The 17,575-nt window shown below is 46.0% G+C and overlaps 1 protein-coding gene across 15 annotated transcripts in view; it reads right to left on the reverse strand.

Annotated features, from left to right (window-relative positions):
• Positions 1-17,575, reverse strand: part of cadpsa (Ca2+-dependent activator protein for secretion a) — a 106,639-nt gene that overhangs the window by 67,586 nt on the left and 21,478 nt on the right. For all 15 annotated transcript variants that reach the window (XR_007399408.1, XR_007399409.1, XR_007399407.1 and 12 more), the window contains one exon: positions 15,008-15,340. Coding sequence is in view for 12 of the 15 variants with exons in the window: in XM_049023614.1 (XP_048879571.1) it covers positions 15,008-15,340 (333 nt within the window). In the remaining 3 variants the exon portion in view is untranslated. The remainder of the gene's footprint in view (positions 1-15,007; positions 15,341-17,575) is intronic.

Raw genomic sequence — 17,575 nt, forward strand, 5'->3', positions numbered from 1 at the left:
CAGAAACAAAATACTCTCACTGCTGGCGTAAGCAGCATCTTCTTACAGGGACCAGAAACGGCCTCAACCGTTTCCTATCAAAGAGGGGAGACTTCTGCGACTTCTTGGTGGTACACGGTGCAGTTAAGGGCATAACAGGCAATCTGTGCCGCCGATATGATGAGTTTTCAAACGTAAGTGCTCTCAGTGAGAAAAAATAACAGGCTGCCACGCTGGAGAGGAATTAAGTGTATGGCCTGTAGAGACCAGCTTAATTAAGCACTATTTCCTTTTCAAGCCATCCATATATGTTAGAATATTGCCGTAAAAAGGGAAAAGATGCTACGTAAGTATGTAGAGGAGGTGATATCTTTGAATATGGCAGGCAGAGCGGAGCGTAGGTGGGGCTCCTGACACGCGGGAGACGAGGGCAGACAGAGTCCGATTTGCATCACATACTCCCTATTTGGCCTGTCCTGCCCTCCGGCTCTGTCCCCAGGATGAGCGACACAAAGTGCGGCAGTTCTGCAGACATGTTAGCTGGTTGTCTGTCTGGAACAGGGACCTACAGTGCTGTTCACCTTACTGTCACCAGCTGGTCCCCTAGAGTCCACATCTTTATGGAATGTAGATGAATCACCAGCTAGTTTCCTCCAACGGGATCCTACAGGGGGGTTCATGCTGACGCTGTCCAAGGCTATAACCTGGGGCCCCAGCAAACATGAGGGCACCCCCACCTCGGGAAAAAGGGAACAATCAATTAAATCAGCAACACTTGCTGATAATAGCTAGGGGCTGTCCCTGGAATCATCCTCACACGCAGTTTTCAGTTAGCAGAATGAAAGCAGGTTCTTTCCAACCTGGGCTGCACAGTCCAAGGTGATTGTAGAATGGGTCCGCTTTTCCAGAACCACAAACTTCTGTCGCATTCCCACCACAGGAACTCTAACCAATTGTGGTTTCTAAGAGGTAGTTCACTATGTTTTTTTTAGTTCCTTCAATCGAAAAGTTCCTTCGACCATGAACTACTGGGTGGGGCTTATAGCAATGAACTTACTGATTGGCTGACACAAGTAGCAGGGTTAAGTTGGAAGTTATGCAGAAGTGCAATGAAACTTGCCAGTGCTTATTAGCAGAATAATACTTCATCGTTTGTTATTTTGTGGAAAATGGTAGATCAACCTGCTGGTCAGATTTAATAATGAATTATTAGTGAGCCAGAGGTCATACAAATGAATCATAAGTAAAAGGCTGTGTCCAGGTTCGATTGCGATTGACCTTCCCAATAACTAACATAACAACTTATTTATTCTCCTTAGTTTTGGTGTGGTGGTGTAGATTCTTTAATGTGAAATTATAAGTGAAGTTTAACCTATGAGCTTTTCGTGTCTCCTATGCTTGTTCAGCATAAAGGTTCCAGTTCCTGTTGTGCGGAGTGAAAGCGACACACGAAAGCGGCCAAGAGCAATAAAAAGTCCCCCGTGTAGATGACCCAGGACCTCAGAACCAGGAACTAAGTTCCTGAATTTTGGTGGAAAAGCACCTACTGTCATCCCAGATTCGTGGTTGTTGGCCCATAGCTCCGTTTTATTTTCATTGGGGGGTCCCTGGTTCAAAACCAGGTGAAAACCCCTGAATTTTTATAAATATCTGAGATAAACAGGCCCAGGTGATCCGCTTTTCCTGCTTGTTCATATATGAGGTCATTAAATCATTTAACCCCGTAAAGTGACACACCCACAGACATACAAATAGACTGTGCCTGCCATGCACATGAGGTGCTGAGCGCGTTGGTAACCCCCCCCGATATTACTCAGCACATCCCTGGGGGGGGGGGGCGGGGGGGAGGCTGCCAGGGCGTGAGACACAGATTAATCAGATTTAATGCAAGCAAGACTCACTCTCATTATGTTCATTGGAACTGGTAATCTACCATGACGAGCACAAATCTGCTGGTCCCATGACTCCAGACTGTGAAGCCCCAGACCAGGAACCCCCCCAGAGGCAAGTCCCGTGGGGGAGGGGCAGCAAAGACATCCCGCTGCAAGCACTTTAAAAGGCCAAGTTCAAATCAGGCAGTGTGCAGCCTGCTTTGGCCGGGACAGGGCGCATACCTACAAGGCTGCAGGAGAGCTGCCCGCCAAAGGGTCATTCTTTGGGGTACAGCGTTAACAAATAATTACCAAAGACAGCCATAGTGGCTTTGGCACAAGGGAGCTGCTGTTTTGATCTGGGAAAGAGGAATAAAGTCGGGCCCTGTGGTCTGGCGTATGGACACACGTGTGGACAGGCAACTGGACAGGCCTGTCATGCGACTTCACCCACAGCAGAATGCCAGAGCACCCCCAGCTCACCCCACCCACAACTTTACTGAAAATTTGCTAGTAAGCATCCATCCATCCATCCATCCATCCATCCATTCATTCATCCGTTCTCCTCTCTTCAGCTCTTTACCCCGAACTGAGTCTGGAGGTACGTGACCGCTAGGCAGGAGAAACCCTGCAAGGGTTGCATGTCCATCACAGAGACACACTAAATATGGAATTATTTAGTTTTATTCCCGTTTCCTCTGGGGTCCTTATTTACTACCAGAGACCACAGAAGAATAAGTGGCCTAGGAGGCTGTGAGAGGGCACAGCGCAGATGTACCTCTGAGTGTATTCCCCCAACTGTTCCCAAAGGCAGACTGTGAGACTGTGAAAGTGTTAGTTGTTAATGATTCTTTCCAGGAAACTGAGGAGACTATTTCAGCTGAAATAGCTCTGAAAGGTCACTGACACAGAACGCCGCCTACCCACAACAAAATCTCTGTGACACCCACAACTCACTGTAGCCCCCAGGTGCATCAGAGCCAATCATTGTGTTGTTGTTTGGTTACGGCTCACAGAAACAGGAAGTAAGGGCTGCGTAGTCCCCCACTGCCAATATTTACACTGTTCTCTCATTCTTTACTGTGTATAAGGCTCAGTCAGTACCCAAAATGAGACTGGCTACATGTGCACTCACAGAAAGCTCTAGGATGCTTGCTCAGTTCTACAATGTAGCAAATTTATTGCTTTTACGAGAAAATTCAATTGAACAGCAATGTTTAACATATGCATCTTCCACAAATTTTCGTTTTATTAAGTGTCATAATTTTTTTCCCATTTTACAGTCATCATCACTGACTCCCAAAGGGATACTAAACACAAATATTTGGTGTTTGATGTTATTGCAAAGGTGTTACTAATTAAAAAAATACCAAGTAAGACAGCTTGTCAATTAACTTTTTAACTCAGAACAGCTTTTAGAAGTATAATTTGGGTTTCAATGTGTTTCTACTCAAAATGAATGTTTTACATAAAACTACTGGTTGCTTTTAATGTTATATATATATATATATATATATATATATATATGTGTGTGTGTGTGTGTGTGTGTGTGTGTAAACGAATGAAGTAATGATTTTTCTTATGAAACCAATAAATTACCAATATTTTTACTGAATTAATAGAGCCTTTCTCTGAACACTCTACTGCCCAATTTAGCCCAAGGGAATGTAATTTTACACGAACTAAACATTAAAAGAAGTGCAATTTCCGAATCGCTCCTTGTCGTTCCCTCTGAATCTTGCAGCTATACGAGATTCTGCCACGCTCTGCCAAGCAGAGATGGATGGGGAACTGACCTCGAAATGAACAGCAGCAGATCTGCATGCAGCCATTTACCATCTGCCCTTTGTTCCTGACCTAACTTTTCCCACCACACTGCGCATCCGCTGCATAAGCAGATAATATTCACCGCCCAGCATTTCCAAAGCAAATAATTTCATTACAACTCAGTTCATTTCCTTCCTGCATTTTCTCTCAGGTTCCACAGCGAATCCCACCAGGTTTCTGAGTTACATCATCTCATCTTTTGCTCTGAGGCTGGCAGCTATATGGGTCACCTAACTAGAAGGGTCTTTTATGGCAAAGTCACCTGACCAGAGGCGGCAGGTGATTGGAGCACAGATAGCATTATAAACAATACTGCTAGCTTTCCATCCAGCAACACCAGTTAGGCATCTTTCTCCAGAGTAAAACAGCAGGTAGATGTGCTGCTTGGTAACATACTTCAACCCAGGGACTTCTTCTGATAGACAGCAGCATGATCTTTATACTTTATCTGGAGCTGAATTGTATTTAACCAATCGAACTCAGCATGTATTTTTAAGGACCTGTGTTGCAGGGTCTGGTAAGTCAGGCTTGTTGTTCAGTGTGATTTTTATCAGTTGATGAAGTTAGTTTTAATGACACAATTACTCAAGTAATGAACCAGTTCCGTTTTTAACAGTTTAGAACTTATCCATGCAGGAATGTCAGTCGGATGAACAGGATTTATCTGAAAGAAGGATTAGTCAATTAGTCTGATGACTCACGGACCTAATGTTTACCCCCATCGCCATCATATGCCGCAGATGTTTCATGCAATTTTAACCAAACCTCACTTGGTCATTTGCCACACCAGGATTCAGCAACTGTCACTGGGGTATTGCTCAGTGCAACAGGAGTGCTATGCACTTTTGATGAAACTGTATTACAGTTTGTGTTGCCCGACACACATTTGTCCACATTTTCTGTGTCTCGAAAATGTTATACAGGTGCTCTTTGACGTATAGTGAGCTTACATTCCGAAGAACCAATTGCAAGTGGAAAATCTCATAAGCTGAATATGGATACAATAAATAAATAACTAAATAACTAGTGTCACTGTACAAGTATATAAATAATTCCTGTAACTAACTAAATACCTGTAGTTGAAAAGTAAATTAATGAAAGCTAGTTTATTTGGTTAAACACCAAATGTCCACAAACAGTATATGAGGGACTTGTAACAGGGACATGAATACAAAGACTAAAAAGAGGTAACAAGCAACAGCTAGAAAATACCTAGAAAAACAGGAGGGTCAGGCGGACATGCCTGACAGGACGTAACACCTAGAAAAACAGGAGGGTCAGGCGGACATGCCTGACAGGACGTAACACCTAGAAAAACAGGAGGGTCAGGCGGACATGCCTGACAGGACGCAACACCTAGAAAAACAGGAGGGTCTGGCGGACATGCCTGACAGGACGTAACACCTAGAGAAACAGGAGGGTCAGGCGGACATGCCTGACAGGACGTAACACCTAGAGAAACAGGAGGGTCAGGCGGACATGCCTGACAGGACGTAACACCTAGAGAAACAGGAGGGTCAGGCGGACATGCCTGACAGGACGTAACACCTAGAAAAACAGGAGGGTCAGGCGGACATGCCTGACAGGACGTAACACCTAGAGAAACAGGAGGGTCAGGTGGACATGCCTGACAGGACGTAACACCTAGAGAAACAGGAGGGTCAGGCGGACATGCCTGACAGGACGTAACACCTAGAAAAACAGGAGGGTCAGGCGGACATGCCTGACAGGACGTAACACCTAGAAAAACAGGAGGGTCAGGCGGACATGCCTGACAGGACGCAACACCTAGAGAAACAGGAGGGTCAGGCGGACATGCCTGACAGGACGTAACACCTAGAGAAACAGGAGGGTCAGGCGGACATGCCTGACAGGACGTAACACCTAGAAAAACAGGAAGGTCAGGCGGACATGCCTGACAGGACGTAACACCTAGAAAAACAGGAGGGTCAGGCGGACATGCCTGACAGGACGTAACACCTAGAAAAACAGGAGGGTCAGGCGGACATGCCTGACAGGACGTAACACCTAGAAAAACAGGAGGGTCAGGCGGACATGCCTGACAGGACGCAACACCTAGAAAAACAGGAGGGTCAGGCGGACATGCCTGACAGGACGTAACACCTAGAGAAACAGGAGGGTCAGGCGGACATGCCTGACAGGACGTAACACCTAGAAAAACAGGAGGGTCAGGCGGACATGCCTGACAGGACGTAACACCTAGAGAAACAGGAGGGTCAGGCGGACATGCCTGACAGGACGTAACACCTAGAGAAACAGGAGGGTCAGGCGGACATGCCTGACAGGACGTAACACCTAGAAAAACAGGGGTGGGCATCCTGGGTGGGCATCGGTGGCATTATCAGGATGCCATCCTGGGGTGGGCATTACTGGGGGAGAGGCATTTGGGTGAGCCCTTCCCACTTGTAGCCATGCCCCCCCATGGTCATGAAGTTTGTAAAGTCTAGTCCAGATTCCTGGATAGACATGTCTAAACATGGGTCAAGGGTGAGGCCATGACCCAGGTCAGCGATTTCCAACCCGGTTCTCAGGGACCCACAGACCATCCTGGTTTTTGCTCCCTCCTAGTTCCCTGCCAGACAGTTCACATTTTTAGGGGGCTGGGAGGTAGCAAAAACGTGGACTGCTTGCAGGTCCCTGAGGACAGGATTGGGAAAAACTGCCCCAGGGTAAAAGGGGGTCAGACTAGTATGTACCATCTGCCTTCATCTCAAAACTGCTATCCCTCCTGCGCTGAACAATTCAATCTTTCTAGAAGGGTACATTACAAGGAAGACAAAGAAATAATCCAAAGCTTGCCTCAGACTCACAGGCATTTAGACATTAATAATGTGTAAGCATCAAGCAAATTTATCAAGGCTCGCTTAGGGAAAGAGGGAACCGGTGTGGGCAAGAGCCGAAGTTCCCTCCCGCGTCAATTCAGCCCATGGAGGCTTTAGTGTTTGGACTGAACAACTGCCCCCCCCCCCCAGCAGCCCACGCGCCCACTGATAATCCCCATGGCAATGGGAGCTTCAGTCAAGCCACACCAGCATCACCACAGGCTGAAGGGCAGCACAGAGGAAGAGAGAGAGCTTGTGCAGACAGAGAAAGGCCAGGGTTTGGTTCTGTTGTTGATCCGGACCTCATTCAGCTGAAGGTAATGGATTCCATTGAAGTTGCTTGGCTCTGGCTCCCTGCCCTGAAACAACTCTGTCTGCTAAAGAAATAAGGAGGGACCATAACAAAGTTCTCTTAGCAAATTCAATTCCTAAGCTATATTTTAGACGTAACAATTTTATGTCACACAGTCTGCTGCAGAAGAAGAGATTGATCTGCAATTTTTGCCCCATTGCCCAATCTGAGTGAGAGCATTTGCAAGCCCTCTGGGCATTTTTTTAATAACTCATGCACTCTCTCACCACCCAAATAACTGGCCAAGAGGCATTATCATAAAGCACCCAGAGCCCTGAGCATTTGAGCGCAGAAGAAAATCCTCTGGAAACTGTTAACCTGGTGGAGTAGGTGTCCCTCATATACGCCAGGGCTGAGGTAAACATGCTTGTATCTGAGCTGAGATCCAGTTGCAAAGCTCGTTTAAGGCTGGGGCAGGAAGTGTGTTACTTCCCTTTTCTTCTAAAGTAGTTCCCTAAAAAGCTATCTATCCATCCATCCATCCACTATTTTCTAACTGCTCAGGTATGTGGGCCCATATTATCCTTAACCTTAACATCGTTTGTTGTTTGTTTGGTCAGGCAGTCCTGGACGCTCCTGGGACAGACTCCTGGTGACCCTTTCAAGGATAAGGGTTTAGAAGAGGGACAGACAATTGGATGAATGTCTGGATAGATGGATGGATAGATATTCTGTGTGTTCTTTAAAATGATCAGCTTTTATAGATGATGTTAATTACTTGTATAGTATGCTGTAAAGTTAATTTCAGGCATAAATTCTTCCAGTACTCCTCCAGAATGTTCCATCATATTTATAGTACGTAGCTATATTTTTGCTCTCACAAACACCAGCGGCAGCATTCAGTGAATATGTGTTTCCTGCATGTCTCACTTTGAGCCTGAAAGGGCCTGTCAGTGGCCTTTACTTAGCCCAGCCTGTTACGTCAGATCAGCACAAAGGCAGACATGCCCCTACACACAAATATTCTTATAAACCTAAATCATAAAGATGGGCCAGCCTTATCCAATTAAATGTTTTGAATCAGTGAGTGACAGGGGAGGGGCACTCCGGGAGCCAATGAGTGACCTTGCCCCTTTATCCACCCCTGGATATATTTGGCAGACGCTTCTGTCCAAAGTGACATATGTGAGCGGAAAGCGGGGGGTCAGAGAGCAGGTCAGCCAGCATTCAGTGCCCCGCAAGCACTTGGTTTTAACCTACTAAGCTAACACACCAGCCTCCTACTATCGCTACCATTGCCATCCTCTGGTCTGCTTCTCCAGTTGAGGGATAAATCTTCAGTAAACACTTATCCTTCAACCCAAAGCCAAAGCTGTTACATGCAGAGCACCAGAGTGGATTGGGTGAGACTTCAGTGTGGTAAACTCACCTTACAGGCCATAAAGCATGCGAGGGGTCTGGCTGAATCTAAGGGCACCGGACCGGGCGGCCCTGCCTACCAGCGGATTGCAGCCCTGCCACGCGACCCACAGAATCCACACGTTCCTGCAGTAAGGCTCCCTGCTAAAGGTCATCTCGGCCTGGCAGCCCACGCCGCGCTCACTGGCGACGGCTACCTACCACGTATACCTGGGTGCTACACCTGACCCCCGCTGGATGAGTTGAAGCGAAGCAGCTTCTATAAACTGCCAGCTGCCTTATCCACTGGCAGCCTGAATCTAGGTCAGGTTTACTAGCGGCTGAAATCCCAGGAATGATTTGTAATCTAAAACTGCTAGATTTGGGTATTCTTACTAACGGAGAATAAGTTCATTTGGCTTTAAAAAGATTTTGAAAATGGAACCCACTAATCTACAAAACAATGACTGAAGCAGAGAAAATTTGATATGTACAGCCAATTGGTTTTACGAGTTTGCATCAATATTGATGCTGAGCAATGTACTGGCCCTGTGAGGCATCTCCCATCATCACTGGAGCTGGCATGTCGGACCAAGGCATGTAACCCTACGTCACTCAAGGGGGGGTACATCATTTCTCTCTAAGAGACGAAATCTCCAGCAGTCCCATCGGCCACTTGCGGTCCGTGCCAGTGAGCATCGTCCTGAAGCACCCCCCCTCGGGTTCAACAATCTAGCCTTCATTAAGACAAACAGCTGGGGACGATAAAAATGGGGAATTATTATTAACGGCATCATTTGCAAGCTTGGTCGGGTATGGAGGCTGATGTGATGATGATGAAGAGTGATGGTACCGGTAAACTGGAATTTGTTTTTTTTCACATATCCCCATCTTGCTCTCCTGTTTAAGACATAGACACACGCATAACACAGGGGGCAGGGAAGCCGAGCACAGGACCAGCCACACATCAAGCATCCCTGTGGAATTTTTCATGGGGGGAAGATATGGACCTTGTTCCAGGCCAAGTAGAAATGAGGCTATTCTGCCAAGCACAAAATACAAACTGGCAACCTTCTGAGAACTGGCACAACCCGCTAACCTGCTGAGCCACACACTGCCCTGGGGATCTCTGTGATCTGACATCGATTGCTCCTGCCTGACACAAATTGAACACTGCCTTGTTTACTAAAGGTTCCCTCAGGCCTAGTGTCTGGCTCTGGGGGTTAGGACCCTGCAGTGGGAAGGTTGCTGGGTTAGGTTCTACTCCCAGCTAAGTAATCATATCATGGTTGGGCCTGTGACTGAGGTCCTTAACCCCAACAAAATACTGCAGGGGGCCGTCCCAGTGCTCTTACTGCAAGCTCCTCACTCATATAGGTCTCATTAGGGAATAAGATGGAAGCTTAGCTGAAAACAAAAGCATTCATGTCTAACCTATCTGTACAAATGGCAAACAGAAAATGTTTTTATCATGCTGCTAAACTCACAATTACTCATTTTTAAGCATGACCTGACATTTTGAAGTAAAGGAGGGATTCTCCTCCCAGCACTATTAAGGGGTTGAGGGCGGGAATCAAACCCATGCAAAGAGCCAAGGGTGTGCATCAAACCCACACAAGGGGCCAAGGGTGAGAATCAAATCCACATAAGAGCCCAATAGTGAGAATCAAACCCAAACAATGGGTCGAGAGTGGGAATCAAGCCCACCCAAAAGGCCCAGGGTGGGAATAAAACCCATGCAAGGGGCAGAGGGTGGGAAGTGGCCAAGGGCAGGAATCAAACACACACCAAAGGCAGAAGGTGGGAATCAAACCCACACAAGGAGCCGAGGGCGATAATCCAAAAATCTAACCTAAGCAAGGGGCAGAGGGTGGGAATCAAACCCGCACAAGGAGCCGACGGAAGGAATCAAACCCAAGCAAGGGCCGATCGTGGTAATGAAACCCACACAAAGAGCAAAGAGTGGGTAATCAAACCCACGCATGGTGCAGATGGTAAGAATCAAACCAAAGCAAGGGGAGAGGGTGGGAATGAAACCCATATCAGGAGCCGAGAGCAGGAATCAAACCCATGCAAGGGGTCAATGGTGGGAATTAAACCCACGCAAAGGACCAAGGGTGGAAATTAAACCCAAGCATAAGGTTGATGGTGGGAATAAAACCCTGCAAGGGCCGAGATTGTACTTGGATGGTCACTGTGCTCACACAATCACTGTGCTGACATAGTCACTGTGCTTCGATGGTTACTGTGCTCGCATGGTCACTGTGCTAACATGGTCACTGTCCTGACACATTCATTATGCTTGCATGATCACTGTCCTTGCATGGTTCCTGTCCTCGCCTGGTCACTTACAGCAGTAAGTCAGAGTCCCTGGCTTGTTTCATACACAGGAAGCTCCGGGCATGTGCTGAGCACAGAAGGCACATGGGAGGTCACCCAGCGAGGCTCCCAGGTTATACAGGTCCGAATTTCCTCAGTGGCTTTAAAGCCAGGAGATGAGTCATGTGACCATGCCATCCATGTCAACACGTAAGCAATCCATGGCAACACGTCCCCCAGCAAAACAGCACAGTCTCAGCAGCACATGCCATGATCCAAGAAGGAGATCTGACCCTTTTAATGAAATGGTTTACTGTTGGCAGGGCTGACCCACAGAGGGTCAGGGATCACATACATGTTTCGACCAGTAAAGTATCATGGTGGTCTTGGCGGGCATGGCCTAGGCTGGTGGAGTGTCCGGTGAGCGTCAAGGGTGACTGTAAATGTCAGCAAAAGTGAGGCGGACAGCCAGACCATTTATGACAAGCAGGGGGAGGTGGGAAGACACACGTGGGGAGAAGTCAAGTGTTCTTAGCCGGGGTATAAACACCCCAAACCTGAGGGCACACGTCAGCAACAGTGGATGCTAAAATACTGCTGCAAAGGCTACCTGTAAAGTCGTAGCTTAATGTTGCGTGTTACAACAACAACAACAACAACAAATGTATTTTTATATAGCGCATTATCACAACATTACATTGTCTCAAAGCGCTTTACAGTATCCTCACCCAAAACCCCCAGTGAGTAAGCCATAGGCGACAGTGGCAAGGAAAAACCTTGGGAGGGACCAGACTCAAAGGGGGAGCCCATCCTCCAGGGGCCGGCAGGGATAGTCAAATAGAGAGATACGGCCTGGTCCAGTGGTTCAGTCGAAATTTAAAAAGAAAGCACACAACAATACTGTGTGTTTTTTCCAATTTACAATCTGCAGAAAATGCTATGATTATTGTATATCATTATAAACACAGAGATAGCTGTTTAAACAGATTTAACTGGCAATAATATACTTATTTTTACCTTGCTGGGTGTCTTAAATTACTAGGTGAAATGCAAACATGTGGAGTGTGTGTGTATGACCCTAGTGGCCCAACGGAAGTGCACCAGGTCCGCTGGTTACCGTTCCCTCCATAGCCCCCGTAGCCTTTCTTTGCCGGAGTAACACCTCCAGGGCAGGTAATGACACAGTCACGTTTCGCAGTGTTTGCTGCCGCGAGTCAATTTCACCCGTGACCATTGATTGCGCTTTCATTAGCCGAGCCCCAGGCAGTCGGAGGAAAAGCAGCCTACTCAGAACCGCCTACACCGGGCCTCCTACACTAGGGACCGGATCCACGGGAAACAGCCGTAGCTTGTTTTATCCCATAAGTCGGCGATATTAGATCAAGGGGTTAATGGACGGGGTTCATGGACGGGCATGGACTTCAAGCTAATTCAGAAAAGGTTATTACCATCAGTGAATTCTTAAACTATTCTAAACATTTTTGTAAATTTAAATAAAATAAGATACTAAACTAAAATAAAAAACTACATCTAAACTAAGACTATAAATTTTGCTTCCAAAACTGAAATTAAATGGAGACGAACATCAGATTACTGTTTTTAATAGCATTTAGCAAAAGTAATGGTTTGCTTATGTTTCATTACCATTGATAATCCCGGGAATGTGTCTTGCCCATTTGGAAGACATTAGTACACAATGTGCGCTGTGTATTAATTTAGGATTCTCTAAAAATCAGTCACAGAAAAAGCTCTAAAATTTTTAGTTTGTCCATAGAAATAAAATGACTGAACCTTAAACTGAAACTAAGATATATATAAACTAAAAAGAAATATCTTTAAAGTAAAAACTAGTAGAAACTAATAGAACCACACTGCAAACCAATTAAAACTAAACTGGATTTAAAATGAAAAATGAAAATAACATAAAAATAAAAGAATCAAACCTATAATAACAAAGGCGAACAGCGCGCGCGCCACGCCAGGCCTGCTCCGTCTGATTTATCTCCCAGCCTTCGTCCTCTGTGTTCAAACGCTCAAAGGTCAGCCTCAGAGTTGGGGGGAGGGGGGGTGTCGCAGCAGGGAAGGATTAGCATGTCACTGCTCCCAGAGAGCCGGGGGGGGGAGGTTGTCTACCCGAACCCCTTCCAGTTGTTTACAGGTTTCATACACAGACTTTTCCTGTGTGGAGAGAGATGGTTCCCAGTACCACCAGTCCCCCCAGTGGGTTACACCGGCACACCTGTGATTTCTCCATCGGTCTGTTGCCTGTGAGTGACAATAACCTAATTATTGTTTCAATAACAGACTGGACGCTCGAGAGTTAGGTCTCCTGAGCTGCTATAGCCTGTGAGGGACTCGCCGACAATGGTATGGGGCGACGGAAGTCATGTCACCTTCTGTCTGGAAGGGAAACGTCATTTTCTGCAGCCCTGGTAAAGGCTCTGTAATTTGTTTTGAAAAAATGTGAAATGTGGATGACTCAACGGTACTCATCAAGGGGCGGAGCCAAGCAGCATGTAACAAGAAGGATACACTCCGGGGGGGTCTCGAACACTACTACACTGGCCCTCCTCGGCCAAAACCCAGCATGTCTTGCATGGTGCACTCATCATAAAAAATTTTTTGCAGCCTGAGTTTTTAAAGCAGTGTCTGCCCTCTGCCTGAAGTAATCGTTACTTTGTGGGTGTGACAAGGTACGTTATTCTGTTTTCAAGGCAGAATTACAGCCATAGGAGTGTTGACTCTCCCCAAAGTCAGAATGATTCAGGCTAATGGGTGATCTTACCCCAGCTGGGACTCTGATGTGACTCAGAGCCACCCCAGTAATCGCTTCGTGAGTGACTCCACTCTGGCTGTGCTAATATGAGTTATATGTTATTAAAAATACTAAATTCAGGATGATTGCCATTAGAATACTTGGCATAAGATCATAATAACGCATTAAAAACCTGCATTCACTGGTATTATCGAGATAAACTTCACACCCACAGCTACATATATGGTTTTGAAGTAATGGTGGCTTCAGACAGGAGTGTCTCCTCTTCCAGCAGCCAGAACGACATTGTGGAATTGAATAGGCAGAGCTTGGAGATACTGTGTGCAGGCCCAGCATGACAGAAACACCTCTCACTGGCCCAGCACGGCGCAAATAGCTGACTGGTTTCGACACCAGCATGCATCGGGCTGTAAGGCGCTCACCTCTCAATTTCTAGTAGGTGTTTTATATGCACCAGTTGAATTGTGCTTAGAATGGCTAAGAAAAATGCTTTAATAACTTCATCAAAACTAAGCCAATCAAACAATTTATTCATTACTCATGGCAGGGGCATTAAATTTTTACATGGGAGGTGAACCGAGTTTGTGGACGTATTAGATGATGAAAGAGCATAAAGTCTCTGAGCTGCGACTCATTCTGTACCATTTTAATGAGACACAAGACCCCAAAGAATATGATGATCCCTCCCCCCCCGCCCACCCCCTTCCCCAGTTTGTTAGCAGGGCAAAGCATAACCCTATCAGCCTGTCAGATATAGTGCTTCCAGCATGTCAGAAAACGTAGGAAACTATATTCATTAAACTGAGTTTAGGAGGCTGTCATATAGGTCACAACCTTCCGGAGTGTTCCAGGAGTCACTCAGTCAGAGGCAGGTGTCATGCACACACAAAGAGGGGAGAACATGGCTCCTGTAATCGCTTCCACCAGCCATGTCACACTCATGTCACAGCTCAACTCAGAATTGGGAAACTTAGAATGAAGCCTGACAGGATAACAACAGATATGGTAGCCTTGAGAATGTAATCACAGCGCTGTCTGTTCTCCACAGAATTATATTGACAAAAAATAGCAAGAAACACGTTTGCAAATGTATATTTTTGGCTACTTCTCATTTTGGTTCCAATTTTTCATCAACCAACTCATGTTTGTCAAGAAATGCCACTGACTTAAACTGCCTTGGAAAGTTTATTAGTATGGACCTTGCTGTTAAAGCTAAACATTTCCCAATCTGATTAGCCTAATAAATTCACCATGCATAAATTCATGCACCATGCATGGACACAGTGCCCTATAGACAAAAGATGGACTCAGGTCTCTCTGCAACATGGATGGACACTGTCCCCTATAGACGACATATGGACTTAGATCCAGCTGCACCATGGATGGACACTGTCCCCTATAGACAACATATGGACTTAGATCCAGCTGCACCATGGATGGACACTGTCCCCTATAGACCAGAGGTGGATTCAGGTCCCTCTGCACCATGCATGGACACAGTGCCCTATAGACTAAAGATGGACTGAGGTCCCTCTGCACCATGGATGGACACTGTCCCCCAAAAGACCACAAATGGGCTCAGGTCCCTTGGTACTATGGATGGAGACAGTCCCCTATAGACCAGAGGTGGATTCAGGTCCTTCTGCACCATACATGGAAACAGGCCCCCTATGTGCTAGGAGTGCTGCGGAAATTGTGATACCTGACAGGCATTATAGAGCAGCTGGTGCTCAAACTTCTTGATGCCTAGGATCTGCTGGAACATCTCGTAGAGCTGGTCCTTGCTGAGGATGAGCTCGGAGGCAGCGCTGGCCGTCATGCGCTGCTGCTGCTTGCGCGGGTCCTCCTCTCCCCTGTAGATGGTGTCGAACTTGGCCATCCAGGAGCTGAGCACCGTCTCCTTACTGAGGCCATCAATCTCCGGAAGGCTACGCACACGCTTTTCAATGTGCTTCTTGAAGACATCGCGCGAGTCGTTGGCTGAGAAGCCCCCGCTTTGCACCATCCGGGACACGCGGTCGCTCTTCAGGAACACCTGTGGTCAGAGGCACCGCAAAAATTAGTCACTCTTTATTTCATGCTTGTGTTCTTCTTCAATGAAACCACATAAAAAATACAAAAGTGTCACTCAACATCTGTACTCTTCATGGTTGAGCTCAGACTGACTGTGTCCTTGATCCTGCTTTAAAGAGGCAGCACAGTCATGAAAATGCTCTTATAATCTCTCCTCAAATTCAATCTGCTTCAAATCTAAGCTCTTAAAAAATGGGGAAGTGGCAGAGTGAGTGAAATCATACAGTCCTCACCAGAATTCTGGGTCTGGCAAAGCTGGACAGAAGTGAGTCCAATTTAATCAAGGTACACAAGACAAATCGCACAGTGTATCCCCTCGTGATAAACAACCCTGAATACAAATGCTCTTTTTCAAGGCTAACATTGTCTACAAGCGTACCTGATCTGCGAAAAGGTAAAAATAGATGCATAATTTCCCCGCAGCTGATTGAGGTGAGCCACCATTAAAGTATAACAAAGCCTCACTACGGACAACAAAGGCTCCCTCTGCTTCTTTCATCTTCACATTCATTTCTCGTAATAACAAGGCCGATGCCGCATCCAGCACTCTGACTATGCGGCACAGACACACCATGAAAGCGCTATTCCCCTGTCAGCTAAAAGATTCGCAAATGTTTCCTTTGCTGGTATCAACAGACAGCTAGGGAGCACAGTGGGGAACTAGAAATCCTAGAAACCCTTCATTTAGCATGCAGCAGTACTGAGTACTGAATACTGAATACTCTACATTCTTACATATTTTATTTCAATCCATCGATATCTAAAGCTGCAAAAATTCCCATCGGAGGAATTCCACAAACATAGCTGGATACAGACTGCCTCGTCTTTCATGCTGTGCTAGTCTATGCACCTGGACTAATGTCGTTTTAAGCTTTTGGTCCTGTTCCGCCAAAAGGTCCGCAGATCCTATGTACATTTTCTTGGAAACTTTTTACTATTTTTCTTTTGTAGGACAGCAGGCCCAGTGTCTTTGCTACATTGCCACCTTGGCAGCTTGCACACGAAAAGCTTACTGCGGTAGTCAGTGTCTCCCAGTTCAGAGAGTGTTTACTTTTCATATCTGCCAGGGAGAGGCAGAGGAGCCACTAAGCCGTCCAGCTTCTGCCACAAGAGAAACTGAGAAAATTAATGATTGTGCGCATTCAGTGAATTTTATTGCTGAATGAGCCTCACTGAAGTAGAGCTGGTGATAAGGATCTCCGAGACCTCAGACCTCATACCTGTGTTTCTCCCCAGTTAGCTTCTCTAAGGAAATCAGAATGAGTGACAAGTTGGCCCACATCCAGCAGAAAGAGCCAAAGAGCTTTGAGCTTAATGAAACTGAAAAGCCACCTTAGGCTGTTTTCAATAATGCATAATTGAAATGGCTAATTTAGGTCTTTAAAATGGGATGTTGCTTGACTGTGCATCCTGGCCCCTCTCTGTTCCACTCCTCTTCATTTTTATTAAAGACAACTGTAGCCAACAAGACCTTCTCAACTGGCACAATCCAAGGCTTGGCTAAGATACCCACTTGGCGTGATGTTTAGGCAAACTAGCAATGTCTCTGTCAGATTTGCTACCTACAGTACAGGCCGAAAGTTTGGACACACCTTCTCATTCAATGTGTTGTCTTTATTTTCATGACCATTGGTAGATTCTCACTGAAGGCATCAAAACTATGAATGAACACATGTGGAGTTACGTACTTAACAAAAAAAGGTGACATAACTGAAAACATGTTTTATATTCTAGTTTCTTAAAAATAGCCACCCTTTGCTCTGATCACTGCTTTGCACCCTTGCTAAACACCTCTGGGAACTCCTTCAAGACTGTTGGAAAACCATTTCAGGTGACTACCTCTTGAAGCTCATCGAGAGAATGCCAAGAGTGTGCAAAGCAGTAATCAGAGCAAAGGGTGGCTATTTTGAAGAAACTAGAATATAAAACATGTTTTCAGTTATGTCACCTTTTTTTTGTTAAGTACATAACTCCACATGTGTTCATTCATAGTTTTGATGCCTTCAGTGAGAATCTACCAATGGTCATGAAAATGGTCATGAAAATAAAGACAACACATTGAATGAGAAGGTGTGTCCAAACTTTTGGCCTGTACTGTATACTATGGAGACCCCACTAAAACATCACCATTACGTTCCAATAAGCAAAGGCGAAATATGAAAATGGCTTTAGTACATAACAGAACCTCTTAATGACG

The sequence above is a fragment of the Brienomyrus brachyistius genome, chromosome 8, assembly GCF_023856365.1.
Source record: "Brienomyrus brachyistius isolate T26 chromosome 8, BBRACH_0.4, whole genome shotgun sequence".
Lineage (NCBI taxonomy): Eukaryota > Metazoa > Chordata > Actinopteri > Osteoglossiformes > Mormyridae > Brienomyrus > Brienomyrus brachyistius.